The sequence below is a fragment of the Ambystoma mexicanum genome, chromosome 6q, assembly GCF_040938575.1.
Source record: "Ambystoma mexicanum isolate Mex_15411 chromosome 6q, UKY_AmexF1_1, whole genome shotgun sequence".
NCBI classification, from domain to species: domain Eukaryota; kingdom Metazoa; phylum Chordata; class Amphibia; order Caudata; family Ambystomatidae; genus Ambystoma; species Ambystoma mexicanum.
In genome coordinates, this window is record NC_090937.1 from 1,588,651,017 (window position 1) to 1,588,677,433 (window position 26,417).

The 26,417-nt window shown below is 45.9% G+C and overlaps 1 protein-coding gene across 3 annotated transcripts in view; it reads right to left on the reverse strand.

Annotated features, from left to right (window-relative positions):
• The window catches only part of FBXO41 (F-box protein 41), a 785,122-nt gene that overhangs the window by 26,370 nt on the left and 732,335 nt on the right, over positions 1-26,417 (reverse strand). For all 3 annotated transcript variants that reach the window (XM_069632312.1, XM_069632313.1, XM_069632311.1), the window contains exons 10-11: positions 12,189-12,307; positions 10,255-10,413 (exon numbers count right to left, since the gene is read on the reverse strand). In XM_069632312.1, coding sequence (XP_069488413.1) covers positions 10,255-10,413; positions 12,189-12,307 — 278 coding nt within the window. The remainder of the gene's footprint in view (positions 1-10,254; positions 10,414-12,188; positions 12,308-26,417) is intronic.

Sequence of the window (26,417 nt, forward strand, 5' to 3'; positions counted from 1 at the left end):
GCGCAAACAGCCAAGGTGCCAAACAGAATGTACACTTCAAAAGGTATCCCACGTCCAGGGGCCATCGCTCACATGGCCTCCTCAGACCCTGTGTCTCCAGGCAGGCCTCCCCTAACGCTGGCCCTCCCGCTGCAATCCACATAAGTGTGTCTCCATTCAGCAGTTTTCCTGTTCCTTATCTGCACGCCCCAGGCCCATCCATCTCATCCCCCCTCTATCAAAGGCCGTTCGCGCCAGTGGATGCGCACTGCCATGGGGGGCTGTCAGGGGTGCAAACGGCCAAGGTGCCAAACAGCATGTACACTTCAAAAGGTATCCCACGCCCAGGGGCCATTGCTCACATGGCCTCCTCATACCCCGTGTCTCTGGCCAGGATCCCCCCTCAAGCTGGCCGCCCCCCCGGCAAACCACATAATACCACGACATATACACGTCATTCATCCACAAACACACCCCTGTTTCTAATACTTTATAAACCACTTGATATGTCTCATGAGAACATCTTTGTGCTTTGCAAGTCAACTCCTGAATGTGCTACCTGAGAACCACTGAGATCGATGCTAATCTGCTCGTCGTCATGCTATCTGTGAACTTCTGTGAGCGCTGCCAGCAAACTCGTCAGTGTGCTAGCTGTGGCCATCTACCTGTTCTCCTGCCACAAACTACTGGGCTTGCTGAATCTAACTGTTTGTTGGTCAAGGTAAGGTCATGTATCACAGTCATATTTCGGTCATTTTTAAATTTCTATCTATTTGCAAGTAGAGTACTCAATAGTGCTATGTTCATTGGTCTCATTGCTATTGACTTGAGTTTCAATTGTTATGCTATCAATAGATCTATTTATTTTCATCTGTGGAAATTGCCATCGAATTGCATCCTTCGCGGGTCGTGTCTATAATGTAAGCATGTTTCCTTCTCGTGCAGGACAGTACATCCAAGGGACGAGTCACATGTTCAGAGTTTAGTTCTATCATTTTTTAATTTGTGAAAGTAATGCAAATACTAAGCCGCACTTGATGAACTGGTATAGTTCCGGCGACCAACACAAACCTTGCATTGAACATGGTATGGTTCATTTACTTTTTTATGACATTTTTATTCATCAAGGTTTTATAATAATCTTGATATTTACTTTTCAGAATTTTCAACAATGCCTGCCTGTTCGATTAGCGGTTGCCCTTCGAAGACCCATGCTAAATCTGAAGGCACTACAATGCATGTATTCCCTAAAACTGTTGATCGAATTCGAGAATGGGTCAGACATTGCGGATATCCACTGGAAGAGCTTGAAAGTAGAGTCCAACAAGTCTTTGAGGACAAGAGGGGTGATCGATACTGCATCTGCAGCCGGCACTTTTCCTCGAACATATATGCCAAATCTTGGGTAACAAAGAAGAATAAATGAGGAACGACATGAAAATTTCTCGCAAACGCCATTCCAACTCTATTCGTCCACATTCCGCCACTGGTGAGTCAAGTGTCCAGATTTAGCTTTAGGCCTTGCGGTAGTGTGTAGGTAGCCGAATGGATTAATTTAGGTGTTGTGTCCCTTGTAATACTTTCGATATTGATATGAGTGTATAGCTTTTTGAATAATGAAATTTATCAATAAATTATTTTTCGATTTTATAACCCCCAAAGGAAATCTATTCATGAGCACAGGGAACTGTGCTATATTGCGCATTTTCAATAGCATTATTCTCAAGTATTCTGTCGGCTTACATGGCAATTTTTAATATTGGCATTTCATTATCAAACAATAATTTACCTTTACAACTGCTTGACTATCCACTGAATCTGAAGCAAGAACATTCTACGTCCATGACGTGCCCGCAGTTATCAACCACTTCTAGCGCGCATCAGGTAATCTTACTTAGCTATTCTGCTAACTTGTTTTATGCATGTCAAGTAATAGTTTTTATGTATTGTGTACTATTTTACCGAATGTTTGGTTAGTGCTTTCCAATTGATATACACCTTAGTTGTTGTCCCCTGGTGTTTGTTTTCAGTTATAATTAGTGTTATCCATACTAATGCAAGTACTGTCTTTCAGGGAGATGCTGAAGCGTCCGCCACTTTGACAACATCCATAGATATTCTTCAGCAGCACGAGGTATGGATACTGACAGCTCCATCGAACTAGATCATCAGAGCTGGAATACTTGTCGTTTGATTGTTCTACACAATGTTTCATTCGTGGTTAGCCATTGATATGTACCTGTGCGGTCGACCCTAAGTGTGTGTTATGTTTTCAATATTGTAATGCTTACTAATGCAAGTACTATGTTTCAGTCAGTAGATGGACCGCAACCCCTGCACTTGATGCGGAGCCTGACATTCAAGTAATTCCAGGGGAAGTGGAAGCAGGACCATGTGTATATGAATCGGCACAACAGCTTTCGGAAGTGCGCACTACATTTACAACATCCATAGATATTCTTCAGCAGCACGAGGTATGGATACTGACAGCTCCATCGAGCGTGATCATATAACGTGATTCCATTTGCTATACTATTTCCTTATTAACGCAAGTACTGTGTTTCAGGCAGATGACGGAGGTTCCTCTCCAATCACAACATCCCATTTAGATGATGCAGATTAAATAAATCGGAGAAATAAGTTGATTAAATTGGATCATATTTAGGTATCCATTGATTCTTTTAGACAATGCATCATTTGTGGTTATCTCTTTATATGTACCTGTGCCGTCGACACCAAGTGTGTGTTATGTTTACAATATTGAAAACCATACTAATCAAGTACTGTGTTTCAGGGAGTTGCTGAGACGCCCTCTCCAATAAAATCATTCATGGCAGTCTATGCAGAGCCAGAGGTATGGATACTGACAGTTCCATCGAACTAGATCATCAGAGCTCGAATACCTGTCGTTTGATTGTTCTACACAATGTTTAATTTGTGTTTCGCTATTGAGATGTACCTGTGTGGTCGTCCTCACGTGTGCTTTATGTTTTCAATATTGTGATACATAGTAATGAAAGTACTATGTTTCAGGGAGTCGATGAAGCGTCATTCCATGCTGTCTATGCGGATCCAGAAAATATAGTCGTTGCAGCGCAAGAGGAAGGGAAGACATGCAGAAACGAATCGGAGCAACAGCGTGCAGATGTTGAAGTTCGAATCAAGAAAGTTGCAAAGAAAAGAAACAAAAATAAGGTTAGTTACAAACAGGTCATATTTTTAGAAATCGTTTTTTGCTGGGGACTATATTATGTATTTTTTCTGTCAATTGTACTATACTTTATCTTGTGTTTAAACTGAACATCCCTTTTCCAATCTGTTAGTTACCCGTGGGTGTACGAACTATACATACACAGACAAGGAAGCAAATGAGAGATGTTGCTTGCCAGACCATTTACACTATGGAGGAACTATTAATTCAGGCGCAGCGTGTTCAGACTCGAGATGCTCATGTCCAATGGCTAGAACATGAATTGAATGTGTCCGGCGAATCCAGTAAAGTTTTATTGGACCATTGCTACAGTGCGACTGCACCACCACAAGAAGATGATACTGGATGTATTGAAGATAGCTCTGAAGTAGTCGCAGATCAATTCACACAATCTACACCAGCAAAAAAAATGCCACCCAAAAAGCTGTCGACATTGTTGTGTTCTCCCATATTCAAGTAACAGATGTTGAAATGACAGAGAATGAACCAGCAGCACTATTCACTGACACATCAGAACCTGATATCAGCGATATTAGTTTCAATTCTGGTGATATGTCCGCAACGATGCAGTCCGAAACAACTGTGATGAAGGATGACAGTCTAATAAAAGAGGGCAAATACATAGTATTCGACAGTTGTTTGATGGATATTATAAGTATGCTGAAATGTGGGCATTCAGTTGGAGGGGAAGTATGTGGGAAGCCATTGATTCATGTGACTCGTCAAACACAAGGCAGTAACGTCAAAATACATGCCGCCTGTACATTACATCATACGTTCTCATGGTCTGCACAACCGATGCTGGGGAAACTGCCAGCAGGCAATCTACTGTGTGCAGCTGCCTCACTTTTTAGTGGGTCCAGTTTTAGAAATTTAGAGTCTTTCTTTCAGTTTGTGAGACTCCATTTCATTTCTAAAACGCAGTGCTACAAATACCAACATGATTATCTATTTCCGGCCATTAGTGATGCTTGGAAAATTGAACAATTGTCTCTAGAAAGTACATTCGAAGGCAAACGATTCAGGCTACCTGGCGATGGACAGTGCGACAGCCCTGGATTTTCTGCCAAGTACTGCACCTACCACTTTCAGGACATGGATAGTAAGAAAATTGTGAGTTTGGTGGTCGTGCAGGTGTCCCAATGTAAATCCTCAGTGACCATGAAGAAACTAGGATTTATAAAATCATTGGAATATCTACAATCGAGGGGAATGCACATCCACCTCATAGCCACGGACAGACATGTTTCAATAGTCAAGACAATGAGAGAGCAGTTCCCACATGTTAAACATCAATTTGACGTATGGCATCTTGCTAAATCAATCAATAAGAAAATCTCAGCTGCAGGGAAAAAAAAGGTTTGGAAAGTATTTCACAGTGGTCCCGGTCTATCAGCAACCATCTTTGGTGGAGCTCCAAAACGTGTGAAGGGTCAGTGGAAATCCTACTTGAAAAATGGCGGTCACTGATGCACCACTGTACCAACGTGCACCGCTGGACAGAAAACCAACATTTCCACCAATGTGAACATGCCCCTTTGTCCCCAGAGGAGGCACGGAAGAAGAAGTGGTTGATTCCATCTTCACCGACACACAAAGCCATTGAGAAGATTGTTTTCGATACAACTCCATCAAGAGATTTGAGGGGACTGACAGAATTCTGTCACACAGGAGGTTTGGAGGTGTTCCACAATATGTGCCTAAAGTACAGATGAGAAGTACAAATCCCGTTTTAAATCATTGTAATCTGATTGGGCCTCATTACGACCCTGGCGGAGAACCATGGTGCAATTTGCACCATGGTCCATGGCGCAAAGCTGCCAACTCCGCCATGGGGGTTGGCGGACTTACCGCCCCATTCCGACCTTGGCGGGGCGGTAAGTCCCCAATCCCCATTTACCCTTCCCCATTCCCATTTTTGCCCCATAGGGTATAATGGGAGTGGGGAAGGCGTTAATTACGCCACCGTAAATTACGGCAGCGTAATTAACGACAAGTCCCGTAGCGCCATGGATTTTTCCGCCTGCAAAAAGCAGGCGTAAAAATCACCATGGCGCTACGGGAACTCGTAGTCGGGCGGAAAGGTACGCCATGGTTTACGCCGGCGTAAACCCCTTTCCGCCAGGGTCGTAATGAGGGCCATTGTCTTTTTGAAAAAAATGTTATTGCACAGTGTACATACAAAGTATGCTAACCCTAACCCATCCCTTCACCATCCTGGGTGGCGAACAACCTGGGTGTCATCTTTGACTTCTCTCTCTATTCACCTCATATCGCTGACCTTGTCAGTATGATTATGTATATATTTTTGTTGCTGTAACTAAGATTTGCAATCTCATGTAAATGCTGCGCACTGTTAACTGAGGGGAGGCTTGCGCATTGCAAATAATAAAACAAACAAACAATAAATCTCACTTTCAACTCTACTCCTCGGGTACTTTATACTTTTTCCTGACCTTCCCCCAAAAAGTCAATGTCTCCATAGTTATGGTTCTCTAGGGCTGCAAAGCTCGCGGACAACGAGGACAAAATTGGGGGCCTTAGAACGCGCCAAGCGAGGCGTTGCAAATGGGAGAGAAGCCAGTTCGCATTAGCACATTGAGGCCTAGTAGAAAGATGGAGTCGAAAATTCAAGTTCTCATAGATGGCTTTACACGGGATGTTGCAAAGTAAGAATGTACGCTCATGCAGAGTGAAGGTCAGCGGCTTTGATTTTTTTTCTCGCGGGCTGAAGAGGCCAACGACTCGCACTGGCAGTATAAGGTTCTATTATTTTTTTACCTTGAGAGACAGGGACCATGCCGAAAGGACTTCATTTGAAGGAGGGGTGCAATAACGTAAGAGACGATAAGGCTGAAAATTCTGAAACTACACCGAGTTTCATGTTAGTTCAGTATATGAAAAATCGTTGCCACAAACAGTGCAATTTACGGACTGCATTACTCAGACAATGGAAATGGCAAATATAATGTAAGTAACTCTTTAGACGATTTTATACCGGAATATAATAACAATAGCGTTCAGTTAAAGACAGGCTAAGTTGTACTTGTTCGTTCTGTGTGGCATATTACAATGAAGAGCAAGTAAAACATTTGTGGGATCGTCTTTCAACCGGGCACATGGGCATGCATTTGCCCATTCGACACGCATGTAGACAAATAGTCGCTTCTCAGTGGTTCAACGTTAATAAATCATTACTTTGTGTGTTAACCTCGATTTCTTTCGTCAGTTTTCGCATTGCTTTTAGAGCTGAACATACTCCATTGCACTATCCTCGCAAGCAATAGTTTCACCTCGGCCCTAATAAATAAAATGAATAATAGTAATAAAGACCGGCTGGCGAGACTAATTTCAATTTTTATGTTTTCAAAACAGGTACATCCTACCGTACTGCGACTGCCACCTATTCCAGACCCCGGCCGATGGTTTCTTCAATCGCCAGCTGCAGCTTCTTGTAAACAACTGCACTACATTGACTATCTTATGGGACGTTCGCCAAGGGCCCATATGCCCTTATGCAGTACTAGTGGCTAGAAGCAACATATCAACCTTTACGGTGGCCTAGTGCCTAGTTGATGGAACATCCTTGCGATTCACCGTACGACCAAAGTGCTTCTTTTAACGAAAACCAACACCCTGTGTACCATAAAGGAACAGCGCGTGACACACGATAAACTTTAGAGGATTTGCGGATCGAGAGCAAAGAAAAAAAATTCCATTCCGATTTAATATGCCAATTGCTGAATATTCTCTAAACATTCTCTAAACGTTTAATGTCAAATAAATGTACTTTACCAAATGTACCGTATTGCTGTTTGATTTTAAAGTACAGTTTCATATTCCGAATTGTGGCGCGCTGTGTTGTGAGTTGATCTGTGTTGGTTTCCGGGTTCTGTGTGAAGTCGCGTAGAAGACGACTGGGCGCGTTTGCCTACGCAGCACAGTAACGTCATGGAGAGAGGCATGGAATATGAATGTTTTAATAATGTCATGCTCAGTGCGGGGGATATGATTTAGTGCCGAAAAAGCAGGTCACCCAGGGAGATGGGGCAAGTGATAGGATTATCACAAAACGACTGCGTCCTGCTGCTTGTTTTCGCGTGCGTTTAATAGACGAAAACTCTGGTAAGGTCCATAGGAAAGTTTTCTAATATCGAGCGACTTAGGCTTAAAAACACATGGCCGACCCGTAGGGCCAATAAAAATTTCTGACCGAACCATTCCTTTAACTTTGGGCCTTGGTACTATTGTACTTCAACTAAGATTCCAAGATACTGGTAGGTCTTTTACCCTAAAATATTGTGAAAACCAATGATATTCCCCATGTAGTGGAATGGATCAAGTGCATTTATAATTTACTCAAAGAAGGAAGTGCTCTCTAGACAGAATTTGGTGATTACTGTCAACAAAATATAATGGGCACTTCTAAAACCACTCCTCTGCAAGCAACCACAAATCATTTGGCTCAACACAAGGCACGCATTTTTAGGGGTGTAATTAGAGGGGCTTCACACGCTGAGCTTTTCTCGGGCATGGTTTGGCCCACCAAAGCTCAAATGTCTGGCCATAGTCAGGCTTTGTGTCCTTAAGCATTTTGTGCAGAAGCCTACGTGTTTGGTATCTACGACATAAACCAGGAAACCAAAACATGTGAGTTATTGTGGCTCAATTTTCTGGGAGCTTTTGCAAATTTGGAACATTTCTGACCTACAGCCCCTCTCAAATGCTGTTGGGGGCCCTAGGGAAGTAGAAGGGCTTTGCCGCCTGTGCTTTCTTTGGCATGGCTTCAGCATGCCGAGGCTCAACATGCAGTGAGTAAATTCCAGACATACATCCCGGGCACAGCAAACACCTCCTTACAGCCATCTCTCCTCGTGGCGCTGCACCCCGTAGAATACAGTTGAGTCCCACGATAAATTCAGTCCAATTAGCTCCCCAAACTTTCCTTATCATGCCTTCCAGTGCATCTTATCTAGCCCTCATGCAAACTATCTACCCGGCTTTGATTGCTCCTACCACTACTGAATGCATGTATAATACTCCCTTTTTGCCTCTCATGGCATCAGCCAAAGCACTTCAATGCCATGAACTATGGTAGGAGGCACTATACAAATGCAAGATAACATAACATAACATCCAGGTAAACCCCATGTTTAAATTAGTTAGAGCTGGTCCCACTCTCTTCAATCATATATCACTCAATGCATTTTGCAATTTATGAGTAGTCCACACATGTATGCGACGTGTATATGTCACAGGCAATAGCAATGCGCTTAATTATTTCATATTGAATTATTATATATCAGACAGGAACACAACGATATTCAGCCCCATTCTTCTCAGTTTGAGGCGTTAGTTGCTAAAATCCCGAGGACGAGGCTACACAACATTTGTTTCTGCGAGGGGGGGGAGAGAATAATTTAGATACGCGCTTGCTCATATCATTCCTACTCCAGACGAAGGCCTAGAAACACTTGTGTTCAGGCGTGTAATAAATGACTTATCATATCATATCAGAGAATGATTGAAGGGGGATGAAAAGTGCCGTCATGATTGGCCCCGCTCATCGTTCCATTATTCATCGGGAGGAACATCCTTTAGGAGAACCCATGCAGCTGGGAGGAGTTTGGGCCCTGTTAACGCCCGGTGAGAGAGAGGAGGACGATGCTTTCATTTGCCTTATTATTGTCATACCAGGTGCCATCTTATCCACCACTGGCCAAACAAGAAGAGAGCTGAGGGAGGTGGGAATCGCCAGAGCCCTCGAGATGTAGGGAAGACACAGGTGGGCTTGCTTCCCTATAATCCTCTGCCCAAGTTCTACCTTACTTATTTCTACCAATTCAGTTGCTTCCCTATAATCCACTGACCAAGTTCCACCTTAATTATTTCTACCAATTTTGTAAAAGATATACTCTCACAGGGAATTGTCAGGAGGGACTAATACAGATGACAGTGTTACTCGGAGGTGTCTGGACGGCAGGTTTTTGGAAATACATGGTAATTCCGCTTTGGACGAAACCTAGATCTGAAGCTATCAAAGCTGTAGATGGAAAAGAACTGAGCTCTGACGGGATCACGCATAACCCTATATGACTGCTCTACTTTGTGCAAATAACCATAACAATACAATTAGCTTTGGTATTATGGAGGCTCACGGCTTCCACAGAATTCTGGGCATGTCACGGTTGCTTACCCACAATCCTCTTATGCTGTAGTCTGTCAAGAAATAAAGATACAGTTCCATTCTAACTGCTGCAGCGACTGACATTAGAGGAAGGGATAGAGACAACTGTAAATGCATATATTACAGCATGGAAATCTAGGCAACATGTCAGAGAGGGTTTTACCACTGGAAACAAAGAATAGCAAAGGTCAGATCCTCATGTCTTTCGAATCAGCCCCCATTCCAGTGGAATATCAGGAAAGGGCATAAGTCTTTAATTCCAAAGAGTCTGATAAATTAGCACCTCATCTTTAAAGCGGTCAAGCACGGTGTCAGCCACTACCCAACCCTGCAATACCACACTCCATAGAGCAATCCACTGCCATTAACACTTTCTTCATTGACAAAATAAGCAACATTCGCAAGAACACACCAGCTCTGCATCCACTGACCCACCTCACGTCCCTCCTCACGAAATCGCCACACCCTGGACACCATTCAAGATACTGTCTACAGAGGCCCTGGTAGAAACCCTGGCCACCCTCAAAGCCACATCGTATAAAGACAACATCCTCCCAGCATCCATCCACAAGACCCCCCTGGCAGAAGCTCTTGGGGTGTAGCTGAAGGTTGGAAGGCCACCAACTGGTTGCTCACAACCCTGAACCTGGTACAACACAGCAGACCGTCTTGCTGACTCCAGTACATACAGTCATGGCATCTAATTCCCCACCATTTGGTCAACACATCCCTTGTGCAATTTTACACCATTCAATTAAGACAGCACAAGAATGCAATTTCACCCAACAATCATAATTTATATCACCCAGTGGAATGGACATAATGTGACCACTGATGAACTGCATGACTCTAAGGCGGTACAACTGGATGTACTTACTGTTAAAATGAAGCAGAGCTTTAGGAGTGACGGGTGTTGAGGTGAGAACCAGCATCTCAAGCCCTTTCAGCCCCTCGCGGCAAACTTCAGCAGCCACCTCTTGGTTGATCTCCGTAACATGGTCCAGTTCTAGCACCTGCAACCGCATGCAATTGCGAGCTGGAAGAGAGAACTGCGACAGTGAGCATTAAACACTCCATGAAGGTACAAAGAGGTCAGGGAGTGGCCGCGCATGGGCTCTCCAAAGTCATGCATTCTCTACCTAATAGCCATACAATCACACTGTGAGAGTGGTGCAACTGTAAGTTGACAGCAATGTATCCATACTCTGAGAGATGAGAAACTGCATTAGCACCCGGGGCGGGTGCAGTCAATCAGGTGTCTCAGATAGCAGGCTTAATCCCACGATCCAAGGCCGCGTTCTGAGCAACCTGGATGATGTTTCCCCCGCCCCGACATATATAGCCCGTGCAACGGGCGACTAACACCATATTATGATCACTCACAACTCTACTCTAAGGGCAGAGCAGTCGCCTTCTAGGAGCAGTGCAGTAAATGTATGATATCTGCCAAACTGTACACACAGAGTAGTGCAGTCATTCACCTACAGCTGGGTATCTGCACTTTGAGAGCAGTGAACTTTTACATGAGTGTGGGGGTAACCCTAAGAAAATGTGTTTTTTCAAATAACGTCCATTTTCAAAATACCACCTGGTCGTAAGTTGGGATCACATGGGATGATCATGGAGTGATATACAAACAAAGTACTAAGTAGGTAAGTAAATGAAACATATTTCCCCCGGACAGTACTTTGCATGTAATTTATGCAATAAATATCCCATGTGGGCCCGGCTCATAAGCTGGTGGACGTTACACTTTTGTAATGAGCACCAGAAGTTGGGCAACTGCATGCTCGAAGTAGCACATGTACAGTGTTATGTTTATTTTCAATTATATTGTGTTATAGGATCAAGTAATTACTATACCAGTTCGGAAGTACATGAATTTCCGTTCCAAAAGGCACATGTGTTATATAGAATAAAATAATTATAAACTATGCAAGAGAATGTTACAATTATTCAACAAATCTTACAAAAGTGAAAACCTAAGCATAGTTTATTATGAAGGTTCTAGGACACAATTTAGACATTTAAACGATGAATAACCTGTAAACAGAGTTTGACTGTATTGCAAGTTCGAATCCTGGTTAGGTAACTTAATGGAAAGGTTACAATATGGTCAAATACATCCTACAATCCCTAAAAAGCGTTTTTGTCATGATTTGGCATATGTGTATACATGCCACATCATATCATATCATATATCATCATATGTGTTATTTTTTTAAGGAAGAGGTACACCAAAGCATGTGGATGGGATTCGTGGGAGCTTTGGTACAGGTCTCAGAACAGTGTCATGGTTTACAACTATTCATGTTTCTCCCATGTACATTTGGGCTTTAGAAACCCACACGCCTACAAGTTATATGAATAATCAGATATTATGATCTTAGGAAAAAAGGGGGGGAGCTTGTTTCAATACGTTTAGCTTGTTAAAAGGGGAGCAAATGGGATCCCCCAACCATTTAAAAACTGGATAAACAATAGTGTGAGGGCACAAAAGGGTTTGGTTAAATAGTGTTTAGGGTAAGAATACATTTTAACTCTATATTAAAAGTAATCGACATTTTGTTTGCTAAATACATTCTTAAAATAGAAACTCGAAAATAAGACCACCGAAAATTATACAACCAACATTTTCACTAGTGATACCAAAATATGAGCCTTGCTTAAGAACCACGGATGTTCACTACTTTTCATGCTTAAAACACTTGTGTTTTAAATGCGATATCATATCATATCATAAAATATGGATAAATTCCAGGGGCCCGATTCCTGTCCAGAATGGTTCCGGTATAGAATTGAGGAAGTTACCTAAGGAAGCAAGACCCTGCACCCCACATCCTGCACCCCCAACACCCAACGCTCGAAGATGGGGCCAGCATCGTCCAATCATCTGGAGGCAGCGGTTACTGAAACGCGTTGGTTGCTGGCTGGAGGTGGGGGGAAGATAAGAAGAAGACTTCAAGTTAGGCCGCGCCACTTAGAACCCTGCTTCAGGCAATGTCATTCTCAGTGATATGAGTTTGGAAACTAGATAAATAATTATTAGACCACCCCACAAAACCTGAATCATTGGCTACATGTGATTTTAATGAATCACAAAACAACAAATGAATTATTAACTAACCAAAAAAGGTCTTAAAAAACAGAACACATTTGTTTCTGTTGTTTTGGGTGGAGTCCCCCAAACCGCCACCATTTTTTGTATTCACACTTTTCCCCCACCCCCAAAACTACTATTCCCATTCCCAACTACAACATATATATCGTTTTAAAACATTCTTTATTCTTTTTTAGACGTTTTGGGTTCGTTAAAAATTGCATTCGTTGTTTTCAATTCGACAAAATCACTGCATACCGAATCTGTAGGCACAGATAATGCATTTTAATGTTACCCAGCACAATGCTATTTTTGACTTTTTTTATGTGTAGTGGTCTGAAAAAACAAACCTTTGACACAATCTTAATTACATATGTATTTGAATACATTTCAAGACACTTCAAGACACATACATCAACAACTCATATGACAATATTTAAAATTCATGTCAATTTCAATACTTAATGAAATAAAATATAAATGCTATTTTATTTACCTCAGTGGGAAGAGGGGTTCACTGGAACCACTGGAATTTGAAACTCCATAGAGTACACTAAGATCCCTGGATGGATGCATTTGCCTCTAGAGTCCTTCGCTCGGCCTCTTCCAACTCTCTGCGGGTGAGCCGCTTTCTTTCACAAACAGAGATTTGGGGGTAGATCTTTATCCTCTGCAGGCCCCTCCCTCTGGAACAGCCTCCCTGCCTCTCTCCACTCATCAAGACCTTCCTCTTCTCTTGCTCCTTATCTCTCCCTCTACCGTGCTAACCTGCATTCTTTTTTCCCCCCATCCTCCCTCTCCTCCCTAACTCTGCTCAGTTTTTGCTGACTGGTTGCCCGGTTCACCTCCAGAGCCTCACAGGTCCAAGCACCCCCTTCCCCCCGCCAGTCTTTGCACTTGCCTCAGGGCCACTGAACTATGTTCAGCACTACTGCACTTTCTGCCTACGCTCCATGAGCGAGTCAACCTCTATGCACTTAACCCAGGGCCCTGTTGGACTGGACGCGTTTATTCCACCTTCCCACGCCCTCTTCCTCGCACCACCATCTGTATGCATGCATTAACTAAATGTACTAGGACTAGTAAGTTTGTCTGTCCTGTCCCGACCCCCACACCCTTCTCTGTCCCCCCTCCCTAGCTTGGTCGAAACTGTAACACTAATGCACTTGGACTACGAGAAATGCCGTCAGGCCTAGTAGGCTAGTTTTCTGCTTAGATCATTCAGAAACATGAAGGCCTAAGAATGGTTACTGTATTCCCTTGTTCCTTTACCGCCTTGAAGCGCTTTGAAGCACTCCGCCTGTGTATTCGCGCAGTATAAAGCATTACAATTACAAGTGCCATCTTTCCAGGAGGTAATGGCATGAAACAATTACCCAGCAGAGAGCACAGCAAAATCAAAGATATCCAAATTCTGCAGCTCGGTTGTAATCCACACAGCACTCATTTCCCATACTGAGGGCGACCACGCGTGGCCCATCCAGCACTCAGAATGGCCCTCTGTGCCTCAAGGCCACACTTACGCACTCTACAAGACTTAGGTAACACAACACAATTGATTAGTTACAGAATGCATATTGTATTCTCAATATTTGAAAGTATTTAATAGACATTTGGGGTAACAAAATGTCAAGATGAATGGTTTGAAGAGTAGTCTGGTGAAACAATACTTATTGCCAAGGGGGATAAGGAAATCAGAGGGGTGACAGCGAACCTAGCAACTTGAAACCTATTCTCTTGCCTATCTATATATTTTATTAAAGCTTTTTATTGTTGTTTGAATAAACATAAAAACAGTACAAAACAAGGGCAACAACAGAGCAGTAGCAGAGGAATATGCTCATCTGAAAACGACAGGTCAATGCAGCAGATAAAGGCAGCTGATGATACAGCAGTTGGGGACATCGAAAACGTGAGGCATCGGGGTCATAAGATTATGCAAACCACGGAGCGCAGGAAATCAGAAACAGTGGACCTATGTCTATATTATTCTCAAAGTTGTTTACACGACCTATCTTTTCTCAAGGCGGTTTATCACCAGGGTGTGGCAGCACGGTCTCCAATAGTGCCTTCCAAGCTTGCACGTTTGTCGTCGGTTCCATCACGCCGCACTTCACGGCTCTATACTGTTCCTGCTTTCGAACACCTCAGACAGTGGCCCTCATTAGAAGGTTGGAGGTAACCATGCCGCTTTTGGCGGAATGTTTGCCTCCTTACCGCAATCTGGGCCCGGGTTCCTCGAATGAGGAATTACCGGGCCATCGCAACCTTGGCGGAACCGGTAATTCCCTGTCCGAGGAACCCGGACCCGGTCCATCCCCATTCCCATTCGAGCCCCCATAGGGCTCAATGGGAATGGGGATGGAGCTAACAACGGGCCTGTTAATGATGGGCCCGTTGTTAGCTCCCTGGTGTCCTTGCGGGACCCGGTATGGACGCATGGTTTTTCCAGGCGCCCATTGCGGGTCCCGCGAGGAGACCTCATGGTAGGGTGGAATGGGTTTACCGGCACCGGCGCCGTTACCAGTGCCGGTAAACCCATTCCGCCAACCTTCTAATGAGGGCCAGTGTCTCAACCATGCTGCGTAACAGGGGCCGGAGATCGCTTTCCACGACATAGCTATCCGGCGTTTTGCAATAACACAGGCCAAATCCATAGCTTTAACCATGTATATGACTTTTTCTGGGCGGGGTATATACCAAGCAGGCATTCCATAGGGGTGCAACCATTGCGGCTCCCACCTGCCGTTTCCATCACACACTGGATTTGGAGCCAGAAGACGCGCACTTTAGGACACATGCAAAACATATGCTGAAAGTTTGCTGGTTCACCACCCCACCATGGACATTCGGGGGAACGCCTGTTTATTAAAACGTGCAACCCTTTGAGGTGTCAAGGACGTTCTATAAAGGATGTTCAATTATAGCAAGCGAAATCACATATTCCTAAAAAATAGTGCAATATCGCACTGTTTGCCTTCAAACACACATCCCAATACCGCCTCCCACATATTCGGAATTCGCTCCACTCGGGCGCTTGCACCTGTGAGTAGGCTTTGGTACAGGTGCGTCACTGGTTTCCGCGCATCTTCTACTCCATATAGCGTGGACAATGTATTCTCAAATTTGGATTCTTCTGGCCACATGGCCCACTGAATCTTAGTGAAATTAGTAAGTCTCATGTACCCTAAGAAGTGTCCCTTGTTTTTCCCGTACTCATCCACCACATCAGTAAAATCTCTAAATACGCCGTCTATAAAGACATCTCCCCAGGCAGCAAGGCCTGAACCTTCCCATCTCTAAAACGCAGCCAATTCTCCTTTATTGCAGCTTGGGGTCGCGGCTAGAGGAATATTTGGAGAATATGCACGTTGTAGATCTAAAATCCTGCACATCCTATCCCACATATTCCTTCCCAAAACCGGCATGTGTGGGGTGCCCGACAAGCAGCAATCTGCAATCCACAAAGCCCCCTTCAGGAACACCGGCTTCACGACATTCCACACCAACGAGGTATCTAATGTTTCGTCATCAACCAACCAGCTAGTTATATGTTGTGCTTGGGCCGCCAAGTAATATAATCCAAACCCCGGCAACTGGACCTCTTCGTCTACATGCCTTAGTTGCAGTGTTGAAAGCGCAATTCTGTGCTGCTTTCTGCCCCAAAGGAACCCATTTACTAGAGAGGGTCCAAGGATTTAAAGAAGGATCGTGGGATCAAGAAAAAAACAGTAGCAAAGAAATATAGCAAACGAGGGAGTACCTCCATTTTGACTAAAGCAACTCTCTCCATTATGGAGAGTGGCAACTGACTCCCAAACGAATAGACGCCTCAATCCCTTGCTCTGCTCTCATCGTATTGGCTACATGCATATGGCCAGCCTGGTGTCTTATGTTAACCCCCAAATACCTAAATGTTTGGATTTCCCATCAAATCCCTAACTGTAGGAGATCTTCTGATCTCTGTGTGCAGAGCCCAGCAAGCAGGGAAATGCAGGACTTCTCCCTGCTGAAGGCGATACCTGTAACTTTTGCAAAATTATCAAACACTCCCAGTATGATAGGTAGGTTATATTCAGGGTCACTTATATACATGAGGCAGTCATCAGCATACATTGAGATACATGTCGAGTTCCATCAAATAACATTCCCGCCTCCACAAACTCAGCTCGTAAAAAAGGCTGCTAGAGGCTCCAATGCAAGTGTTTACAACATTGGCGGCAGAGGACCGCCCTGTCTGGTGCCCCTGCATTTATTTCCAGTCGTGGACACATGTTTGCCTGTGTGCACCCTAGCTACAGGTGCAGAATAAATCCGCTTTACCCACCAATCGAACCCAGCGCCCAGTCCAAATATTTCGAATGCAGGCTACCATCCACTGCCAATAGACTGAATCGAAGGCCTTGATTGCGTCCAATGAGACCACTAGATAGTCTGGGATCTGTCTATGACATACTGGAGCCTACCTAGATTTGACGACCTTTGTACTCCTATCTGGTACAAAGCCTGTCACAATGTATCAGGGAATCCGGCTTGCCAGTAATGCCGTTAGGACCTTTACGTCTTGATTTAGCATAGACAGCGGCCTATAAGAGTGCTCTTGTGTATCTATGTGAGTGAAACTTTACCCTCTCTAATTGGAACTAAATGCACGGCAATAACCTTGAAGGGAGAAGTATTGCACATGATTCTATTGGCTGCTTTTGCCCCTGCCACGCCACGGCTGAAGAATCCGCAGACAACTCAAGACTCGCGAGATAAGGTTCAAAGAGGTTTACTGTGCAACACAAATGGCCCCAAAGCTTGGAATGGGCTGGGTAAATGAATGAGGATCCAAAGAAATTAAGAAGCAGCATTTCCATCCCCTCATTCCATGGAGACTTGGCTCCCGACATTTAAACAAACGTCACTGAGTCTTAAGTGTCTCCTCGATGGGAGCTGATGAATTTTTTTATTTGAAGGGTGTAAACGTTTCGCAGGAATATGCAGCAGCAACCGAGTGCAGTGAGGGACCACGAACCAAAAAGGGGGAGGGTTCAGGGTGGTTTCCCGCTGAGAAGATTTTTTTACCACATTTCCCTTTCATAGTCAAGCCAGCACAGGATCGCTCATTCATCTGCTTGCTGCAACTGGGGGAGGACTCAGTGTTTTTTCACTGGGCTGGGTTGGCTCATCCATAATCAGCAGCGGGTCGACGCCCCGTCACCCATTATGTAAGTGCCGCCACTGTGTCTCCGGCACTTCCTTCTTATCTCGGTCGAATCGTTTTGTCGTCATTTCTGTAGTCATGATACAGTACAAAGCAACTGCTATTGGCATACCAATTTAGACAAAGTAAATACATCAGACACATAAAATGTTACATTCTCTCCAGTAGTGATCATTTTGGTTTTCAGCTCTTCTAAAAGTCCACATTGCTCTGTGCACTGTTTCTTCTTCGGTGACATGAATAGGTATGTTTGACTTTTCTCGCTGCTAATTTTCTTGGTTGATCGAGGATATTGCAGTCACTACTTCTATGACATGGGGCCTCATTATAACCCTGGCGCTCCCGGATTGAAGGGGGCCGGCCCCCTTCAATCCGGGAGCGCCGATTACGAGCTTTCCATCTGCTTTCCGGGTCCCGCGAGGGGAAGAGGGAGGCAATAACGGGCAAGTTGTACTCTGCCCGTTATTTCATCCCTCCCCATTGAGCCCTATGGGAGCTCAAATGGGAATGGGGATGGGTTCCTGCATGGAGGACTTACCGGGTCCTCTCATCTCGGAGTAACCTGGTAAGTCCCCATTGCAGGAACCCGGTAATGGAGCCCAGAACGGAGGCAGCCATGGAGCTAATAGCTCCATGGCTACCTCCATTCTCGTAATGAGGCCCATAGTGTCCTCCCGGGGTATCTTATTTGAGCTTTGTTGGCCAGTTTGTGGTCTCTCAGTCTGATGCATTTAAACTTTGTTTACTGCACATGATCAATATATTTCATAAAGAAAGGTGAGAAAGATAGACAACTTGTGCTATAGTGAGTGCACACTCCATTAACTACAGCAATTACAAAATGAGTTATATGATTAATTGATCAGATTGTAATGCACTTGTCAACATTGTGAGACAAAAACTATTATTAGTATTAATATTGAGCGTGGACATAGCTTCTGGAAGCACAATACACTTTACAACCTTAGGGGGAAGAGCACAGTGGGGGAAGCAGAGAAAAGGGGAGTGGGAAGCTATCAGGGGAGGGCCGGGGGAGGGGGCAACTGGCAGCAGGGCATCTACAGGCAACCAGGGGAGCAGATTGCTGAATCTCAGGTAGGGTGGGGAGTGCCGGGTGTGTGGACCTAGGTGTTAAGGAGGAGCCATTCCTTGAAGAGGAGGGTCTTGAGATGTTTCCTGAACTGTAGAAGCAATGGGGCGAGTCTGATGTTGACGAGTAGATGGTTCCAGAGGGAGGGCTTGGTATTGAAGAATGCAGAGGGAAATCCTTATCCCATGATTGGAGCATACAATAAGGATGCATGTTGGGGGATAGGAAAGTGAGGAGGACAGGCAAGCGACAAATAGGCGATGGTAGGCTTAGTCCAACACATGGATTGTATTAAAGGATGGTTGCGGGTGGGTGAGATCAGCCTGCTGTGGGGCCGGGGGATGGACAATGAGTGTGATTGCCTCTCCATCCCGGAGGTTGGGTTGAAGTTCCAACTGTTGGAGAAGATCAGAGCTGGAGAGGTGATCTTGGGAGCGGATGACACAAATATATTGCTAGTTTTGGAGCAACAGCTACCTGGGGTTGCCCCTGGAGCGGGTCAGAGGCATGGAGGCGGAGGTGAGGAATGGGCAGAGGTACTCCAGCTTTGGATACAGCAGGGCTCGGAAACATGACAGCTCATCTTGTCACCTTTCCTAAAGGAGTGGGGTGGTGTGTGTCACTGGGCTCAGAGCGAGTAGTTAAGAGGGATTGGAGAGTGTGAGTGGGAGCGTCCAAGGTAGGAGAGTGGCAGTGTAGACTATAGCGCTTAGTAGTTGCATAACAGGTGTTATTCAGTACAATATTTTAGAAAAGGGGGCAATTGGTGCATATATGTTATTTTCAACATTAGCATGAACAATGCATGATGAAAAGCACAGAATATATGCAGAATGTAGTTGGTTATCCCACCTGCCAGCATGCTAATACTGCAGTTGTAATGTTTAACCAAACAGGCATTCTTGACGTGCCTTACAAGGTTCAAAGGCTGAATAGGTGAGAAGTGATATTGAAGTCACAAAATATTTTCAGGATCGAATGGGGGATTAGGATAGATAAGTGGTACCAGGGGAGGTGGAGGGGCTGGGCTATGTGTGGGAACAGGCATGTTTTGGGGATCTTTTAGAAAGTGGTGCTGGAGGGTGCAGTGTGGATGTGTAGCGGTAGGGTGTTTCATGACTGGAGTGACGCACTGGGTAAATTCTTGCTTTTGTGTGCATGTTAGTGTGATGAGCAGAATGTGTAGGAGCTGCTGGCTTGCTTGTCTGGTGTTTGTGTGGGTAATTGGTTTGTGTTTGTCCAGAAAGTAAGATGGGGTTTTATGGTGGATGGCATTGAAAACAAAACAGCTTCCTTTAAAGCAAATTCTATGCGGTTCATGGAGATGGGCAATAGCTGGGCAAGTGCTGAGGTGTAGTATGATTGTTTGAGTAGTTGGAGGATGAGTCAAGGGTGCTGTTGGGGGTCCAGTGAGGAGAGCATGGCTGAAGTCCAGCTTGAAGAGAACAAGTGTGTAAGACGTCTGGAGGAAGGATAAGTCTGATCTTTCATAGGAGGTGTAGTTATAGAAAGCATGTTTAGGTGACAGCAGCATTGTGATGAGTGAAGGAAAGGAGGGGGGCGGTGATGAAACCAAAGGATTTGACAGGTGTGGAGAGATATATGTGTGCGATGTATGTAATAAGTTCAATGATTCAGGGAGTGAGTTCAGGTTCGTGTCTATGGGGGGAGATAAAGTGCTATTCTATTTTGGAACGGCTGAGCTTGAGGGGTGGCCATCCAGGTGGTGTTGGGGGCGAGACAGCTTTTCAGCATGTGGAGCTGTGAGGGGAATGAGATTTGGAAGTATATTTGCACGTCATCTGCATATTGGTGGAAATGGACGCTGTGTTTGTTAAGGGTCTGGCCAACAGATTCAACATATAGGTTGTCGAGGAATGGGGATAGGGAGGAGGCTTGTGTGATGCTGTACTTGATGAAAGTGTGATGAGATCGAAAGGGGGGCATGGAGACAAAGGGGCCTCATTACGAATCAGGCGTTAAGGGGTTAACGGCGCCGTAAACGGCGCCGACCCTTAACGCCTGATTACAAGGTCCCTTAGCGCCATGGTGATTTTAACGCCTGCTTTTTGCAGGCGTTAAAATCCATGGCGCTAAGGGACCATGGTGCTAATTACGCCACCGTAATTTACGGTGGCGTAATTAGCGCCTTCCCCACTCCCATTATGCTCTATGGGGCAAAAATGGGAATGGGGAAGGGTAAAATGGGAAATGGGGATTTACCGCCCCACTCACCTTGGAATGGGGCAGTAAATCCACCATCCACCATGGTGGTAAGGGTACGACCCAGGCGGTAACTTACCGCCTGGGTCGTAATGAGGCCCAAGGTGTGTTTCGTCAGTGAGGAAGAAGGTGAACCAGCCGAGGACGGTGCCTGAGCGGTTTAACCTTTGGGCTAGGATGCAGAGTAATGTGGTGCGGTCCATGGCTTGGAGGGCTGCAGAGAGGTCAAGCAGTACGAGTAGTGCTCTGTGTTCTTTGTCACTAATGTTGTGCAGGTCATCGAGGATGTTAAGTGCAGAGGTCTTGGTGCTGTGTCCAGGTTGAACGCCAGATTGAAAGCTAGTTTGTTTGTGGCTATGTGTTGTTGCAGTTGGATAGTGAAAAAGTGTTCCATGATTCTGGCAAGGTATGGCAAGATAGTGATGGGGTGGTAATTATCTGGGAGCAATGGGTTGCGAGCTGGTTTTTTGATGAGGTATACGATTTTTCCAGTTTTGAGTGTAGATGGGATAATGCCATATTCAAGACAGGACTTGGTGATGTTTAGTGAGTGGGGAGTAAGGGCGGTGATGTAATTGGATGTGGTTTGAGGTGAGCATGCATCATCTAGGTAGTGCTCATCCTTTATTTTGGCAGTAAGGGTGAAGAGGGTATCGGTGTTGATGGGGTCGAAGATGTCCCATGTGTTGGTATGTCTGGGAGCTGGGGGTGGAAGAGTAGTGGGTAGGCCTTGCCTGATGTGGTGTATTTTTGAGTTGAAGTAGTCCATGACGGAGTTGCATACTGCAGTGGATAGAGTTGTGGAAGGTGTGGATAGTGATTGGTAGAGGGTCTTGGCAATGTTGAATAGTTTATGTGCACAATTTTGTGCGGTATGGAATTCTTGGAGCGAATGGGATGCTTTTGCATTGCGTATGGCTGCTTTGGATTTGTTGCAGCAGTGTTTGAGTGGTGTTCTGTGGGCGGGTCATGGATTCTTTTGTCCGGCTTTTGCGAGGTGTTTGGCTTCCTGCTTATAGTGGCATCAAAGGAAGGTGGGGCAATTGGACGTTGTCTAACCTCCTGGAGTTCAACACATTGCAAATGGGATTATCTAATTATTTTCCTCTCATCTTTTCTAAAAGAGGGATGACTAGTCTTGCAAAGTGTTTGAATCTATAAAAGGGAGACATCTTCCCATCTTGAAATACAATCCATGTTCTCATGCTCAGCCTTGACGCTCGTCCAGAACGCTTCTGTGCATGGTTGTGCGACTTTTGATGTCACAACAGGAGTCCTCGCTCCTACTTGAACAGTCCTGTATTCACCATGTTTTTCCAAATATTCTGTCACCCTCATGAAGGCTTGGTCTGCCAAATACTTGAAACTCAAGTAGGCCAACCTGGTGCCTTCTTGGTTGCCACTCTTTTTCTCTACTTAAGGAGCCCTTCAGCCTCTTTTCCTTTGCAGATGGGGAGCAGGTGCAAGTGGATCTAGGTCACCTGGCCTAAGCACCACTCACCTTCTTAGCGCTGCCTCTTCCTTTCTGCTCCTGCTCTAAACTCTTAGATCAAGGGCGTCTGAAGCGAAGGGCAGACGAAGAAAAGGGCAATTCCTGTTTGGACCTATTCGGACCAGGAGGATCCAGGACCTAAACCCCTGCTCATACAGCAGGTAAGCATGCTCCAACATGCGTTTACTCCTTCTGATCCCACAGGCCATCCCCACCATCAAAAGTCAACACCAACGTCAACTTCTCTGGTGCTGGTGTGAGGACAGGTGCTCCGTGGCACAGTAAGTTGTGCATTTGTAAAAGGGATATTCTTGCGCTGCAGCGTGTGTGTGCGGTTTGCCCGCAGCAGCGCCTCCCTGAGTGCGTGTTCCCTTGCAAATCCCTATCACGTGTGCCTCGCGACCCCCCTTCCCCAGCCTCCTGCACCCACGTGCTCCCTTTGCTCTTCCTCATTGACTGCCCTGTGTTGCACTGTATTGCTTTGTGTTCTGCTAAATTCTTCCTTCTTCTAGGCTTTTGTTGACTACTTTGTTCTTTTGTATATTGTTCTTTGTTCTGCTGTGCTCTACCCTCCTCTAGGTTCTCTTTTTAATGACTGCTCTGTTCGTGATGCCCTGGTAACCTGATCTGCTTACGGGATAGCCTTGTTTTCTGCCTGCTCTTCCATCTGAGTTCTTGTCTACTTAGTCAATCGTCCACTATTGACTTGTCCCATTCGGTCTCGTCTTGCAGCCCAACTTGTATCCCCCCACCATTCCCCTCCACCCCTCTTCCTCTCTCCTCTTCCTCCACCTACTCTCTAGTGCTCTCTGTTTCTCTATCTTTTCAAACTGCTTCTCTATCGACTATCCTGCTCTCCTCACTAAGTCTGGTAGGAAGAGGTTCAAAAAGGACATCCTGGTCTCCAACCCAGGCCTCCCTATTGCTAACACCTATACCAGTGCTTCCTCCAGATAGACCCTCCCATTCGCCAGACCTATGGACTCTTCATATGGTCTCTGTGCTCTCTCCTTTCACTTCTTCTCCCATTAATGGTGGCACCCGGTGGGAGGCCCTCCTGGGCCCCTTCAACTCCTCTAAGGTCATCATTAATGTGTACCTGAATGGCACTTTCTTGGTCCAAGGCACTCAGGCCAACCTTCTTCTCTTTGATAGATGCTTCCCATGCCTGATCAAATTCCTTTCTTGTCCTGCTGTCCCTTCTCTCCCTTCTTCAGCTTCCTTGCCTCCCCACTCTGCCTCCTCCTTGACTACCTTGCCCTCTCCTCCTTCCCCTGCTGCCCCCCTCTGGCTCCGTTTGCACCTCTGCAGGGCATACCTCTGATTTGTACCCCTCCCCGGAAGTCTTCTCCATGTTGCCACTCTCAACTCTCGATCAGCTGTCAAACACTCCACTGACATCTACCGCCACCTGGAAAAACTTGATCTCGATGTCCTCTGTTCACCGAGACATGGTTCACGGCCAGCTCTGTCACAAGCTTTGACCCTCTCCTCCCTGATGGCTACAAGGTCCTCTCCGTGCTCAGATCCAACTGTTCTGCAGGGGGTGTAGCCTTCATCTTCCCAGAGTGGATTCCTGCCTCGGTTATTCCTATGCAGGCCTATTCCTCTTTCGAATGCCTTGTATGCAGGTTCTTTCTCTCTCCTAGCCACTCTCTTACCGTGGCTACTATCTATCGGCCACCTGGTCAGATCACCTCCTTCCTTTCTCAGTGGGCAGGCCTCTCCTCCTCCCTCCTGGCCTTGAACACTGAACTCCCCCTTCTTGGAGATTTTAATATCCACCTGGATGCTTCCTGTCCCTCCTCTGGACTCTTGTGCGACCTCTGTAACTCTCTCTCTCTTTCTATTCTCCCCTCTGGCCTGACTCACTCTGTGGGCCACACTCTGGATGTTCTGAACTCCTCAGACCTCCTGCTCTCTATCCCCCTCACCGCACCTCTCTCCTGGAGTGATCACTTTCTCCTTTCCTCCCATCTCTCCCTCTCTACGCCAACTCCAGCACTGCCACATACCTTCTCGGTCATCCGACCCATGAAGCGTGTGTCAGTTGAGGCTTTCACTGCCACTTTCTCTCCCCTTCCTCCTCCTCTGGCTGACTCACATCCTGACACAGCCCTTGCCATGATCCACTCTTCTATCTCTGATACTCTTGATGTTCTTGCCCCTGTCATGACGATCCGCTTGAAGCCCAAAGCCAAGTGCAACTCCTGGTATGACTCTGACCTCATCACCCTTAAACGCAAGTGCAGGGTGGCTGAGAGGGAATGGCTAGTGTCCTGTGCATCCTCTGACAAACTGATATGCCGCCTGCTCCAAAGGCAATACCGGCTCTCTGTCCGCACTAAGAAGAGAGCCCATATCCATGCTCGCGTCTCTGCAGCATCTAACAACTCAGCCGAATTCTTTAAAATCTGCAAGGAGCTGGCCAATTCTGATGCAGTCTTTACCTCTCCTGTCCCCTCCCAGGCCCTCTGCACGGCCCTGGCTTCTCATTTCATCTCTAAAACCCAGGAAATCATGTCCACCCTCTCGTCCTCCCCTCCTCCTCCCTATACTCTCTCTACCACCTCCGGCCCCCCTGTGGCTAACTCTCCTCCCTCTTTCTCTTTCTTTCCTCTGTTCTCCGCTGACTTTTCTAGACAAGTTCGATCTATGAAGTCTCATCAAAACAGGTTCTTCCCTGTTCTTCCAAAACCATCAAGGACCACATTGACACCCTTGCTCCTGCCCTGGCTGACTGCAACCACTCCTTCACTACTGGAGCCTTCCCTTCTCCCTGGAGCACTCTCTTGTGCACCCTCTTTTCAAGAAACCCTCAGCCGACCCGTTCTGCCTGGCTAACTATTGCCCGATCTCCATCACTCCTTTCCTTGGCAAAATCCTGGAAAAGATGGCCATCTCCCAGCTTGATCTTCACATTGAATCTGTTGGTTGTCACCATGTCCATCAGCCTGGCTTCAAAGCAGCCAGAAGCACGGAAACTGCTCTCCTGAACATCCATTAGTACCTGCTCTCTAACCTTGATTCTAATCCCCCCTTTGTCCTCATATTACTCAATCTTTCTTCTGCCTTTGACACGGTCAAACATGGCATCCTGCTCAATCGTCTCCCAGATGACCTGGGTATCACCGATCAGGCCCTGGCCTGGCTGACCTCGTTCCTCTCTGATCGACCCTCCCAGGTCCAACCTGTGTCCTTCCTTACCTGTATCTCACTCTCTACCTGTGTTGTTCCCCAGGGTTCTAACCTGTCTCCCTGCCTGTTCAACCAATACCAGGCACCTCTCGCCCACCGCATTGCCTCTCTCTGCTCCAACTTTCAGTGCTATGCATATGACACTCAGCTCATTTTCAGGCTCCCCTCTGTCACCTCTTCTCCTCTCATCTCTGACCGTCTGTCTGCTATCCAGGAGTGGTGTGCCGCCAACAATCTCTGCCTTAATACCAGTAAGACAGAGATTCTCCTCATCGGCACACCTGCTCCCTCCTTTCCTTTCACACTTTGGCTGGCCTCCATTGGCCCTCTTCCTGCTCCGACTAGTGAGGCTAAGAACCTCTGGGTCGTCTTCGACTACACACTCTCCTTTTCTCCTCACATCTCTGACGTATCTAAGAAGTCACACTATCAGCTGTATCTCCTGAGAGATATTCTTCCTTTCCTCTCCTTCCCCCAGAAGCTCACTGTCTCCAGAGCAGCTCTGGTTCTCTCTAGGCTGGTCTACTGCAATAGTCTCTTTCTAAATCTGCCTGCTTCTACTCTCCGCCCTCTGCACCTCATCCAGAACAGGACTGCGAGATTTGTCCTTGGCCTCAAGCCCAGGGATCGGATCTGTCCAGGACTGAAATCTTTGCATTGGCTCCCTATGGCTGCAAGGATTAAGTTCAAGACCCACTGCATTGTCCACAAGGCCTGGGTCCTCACTA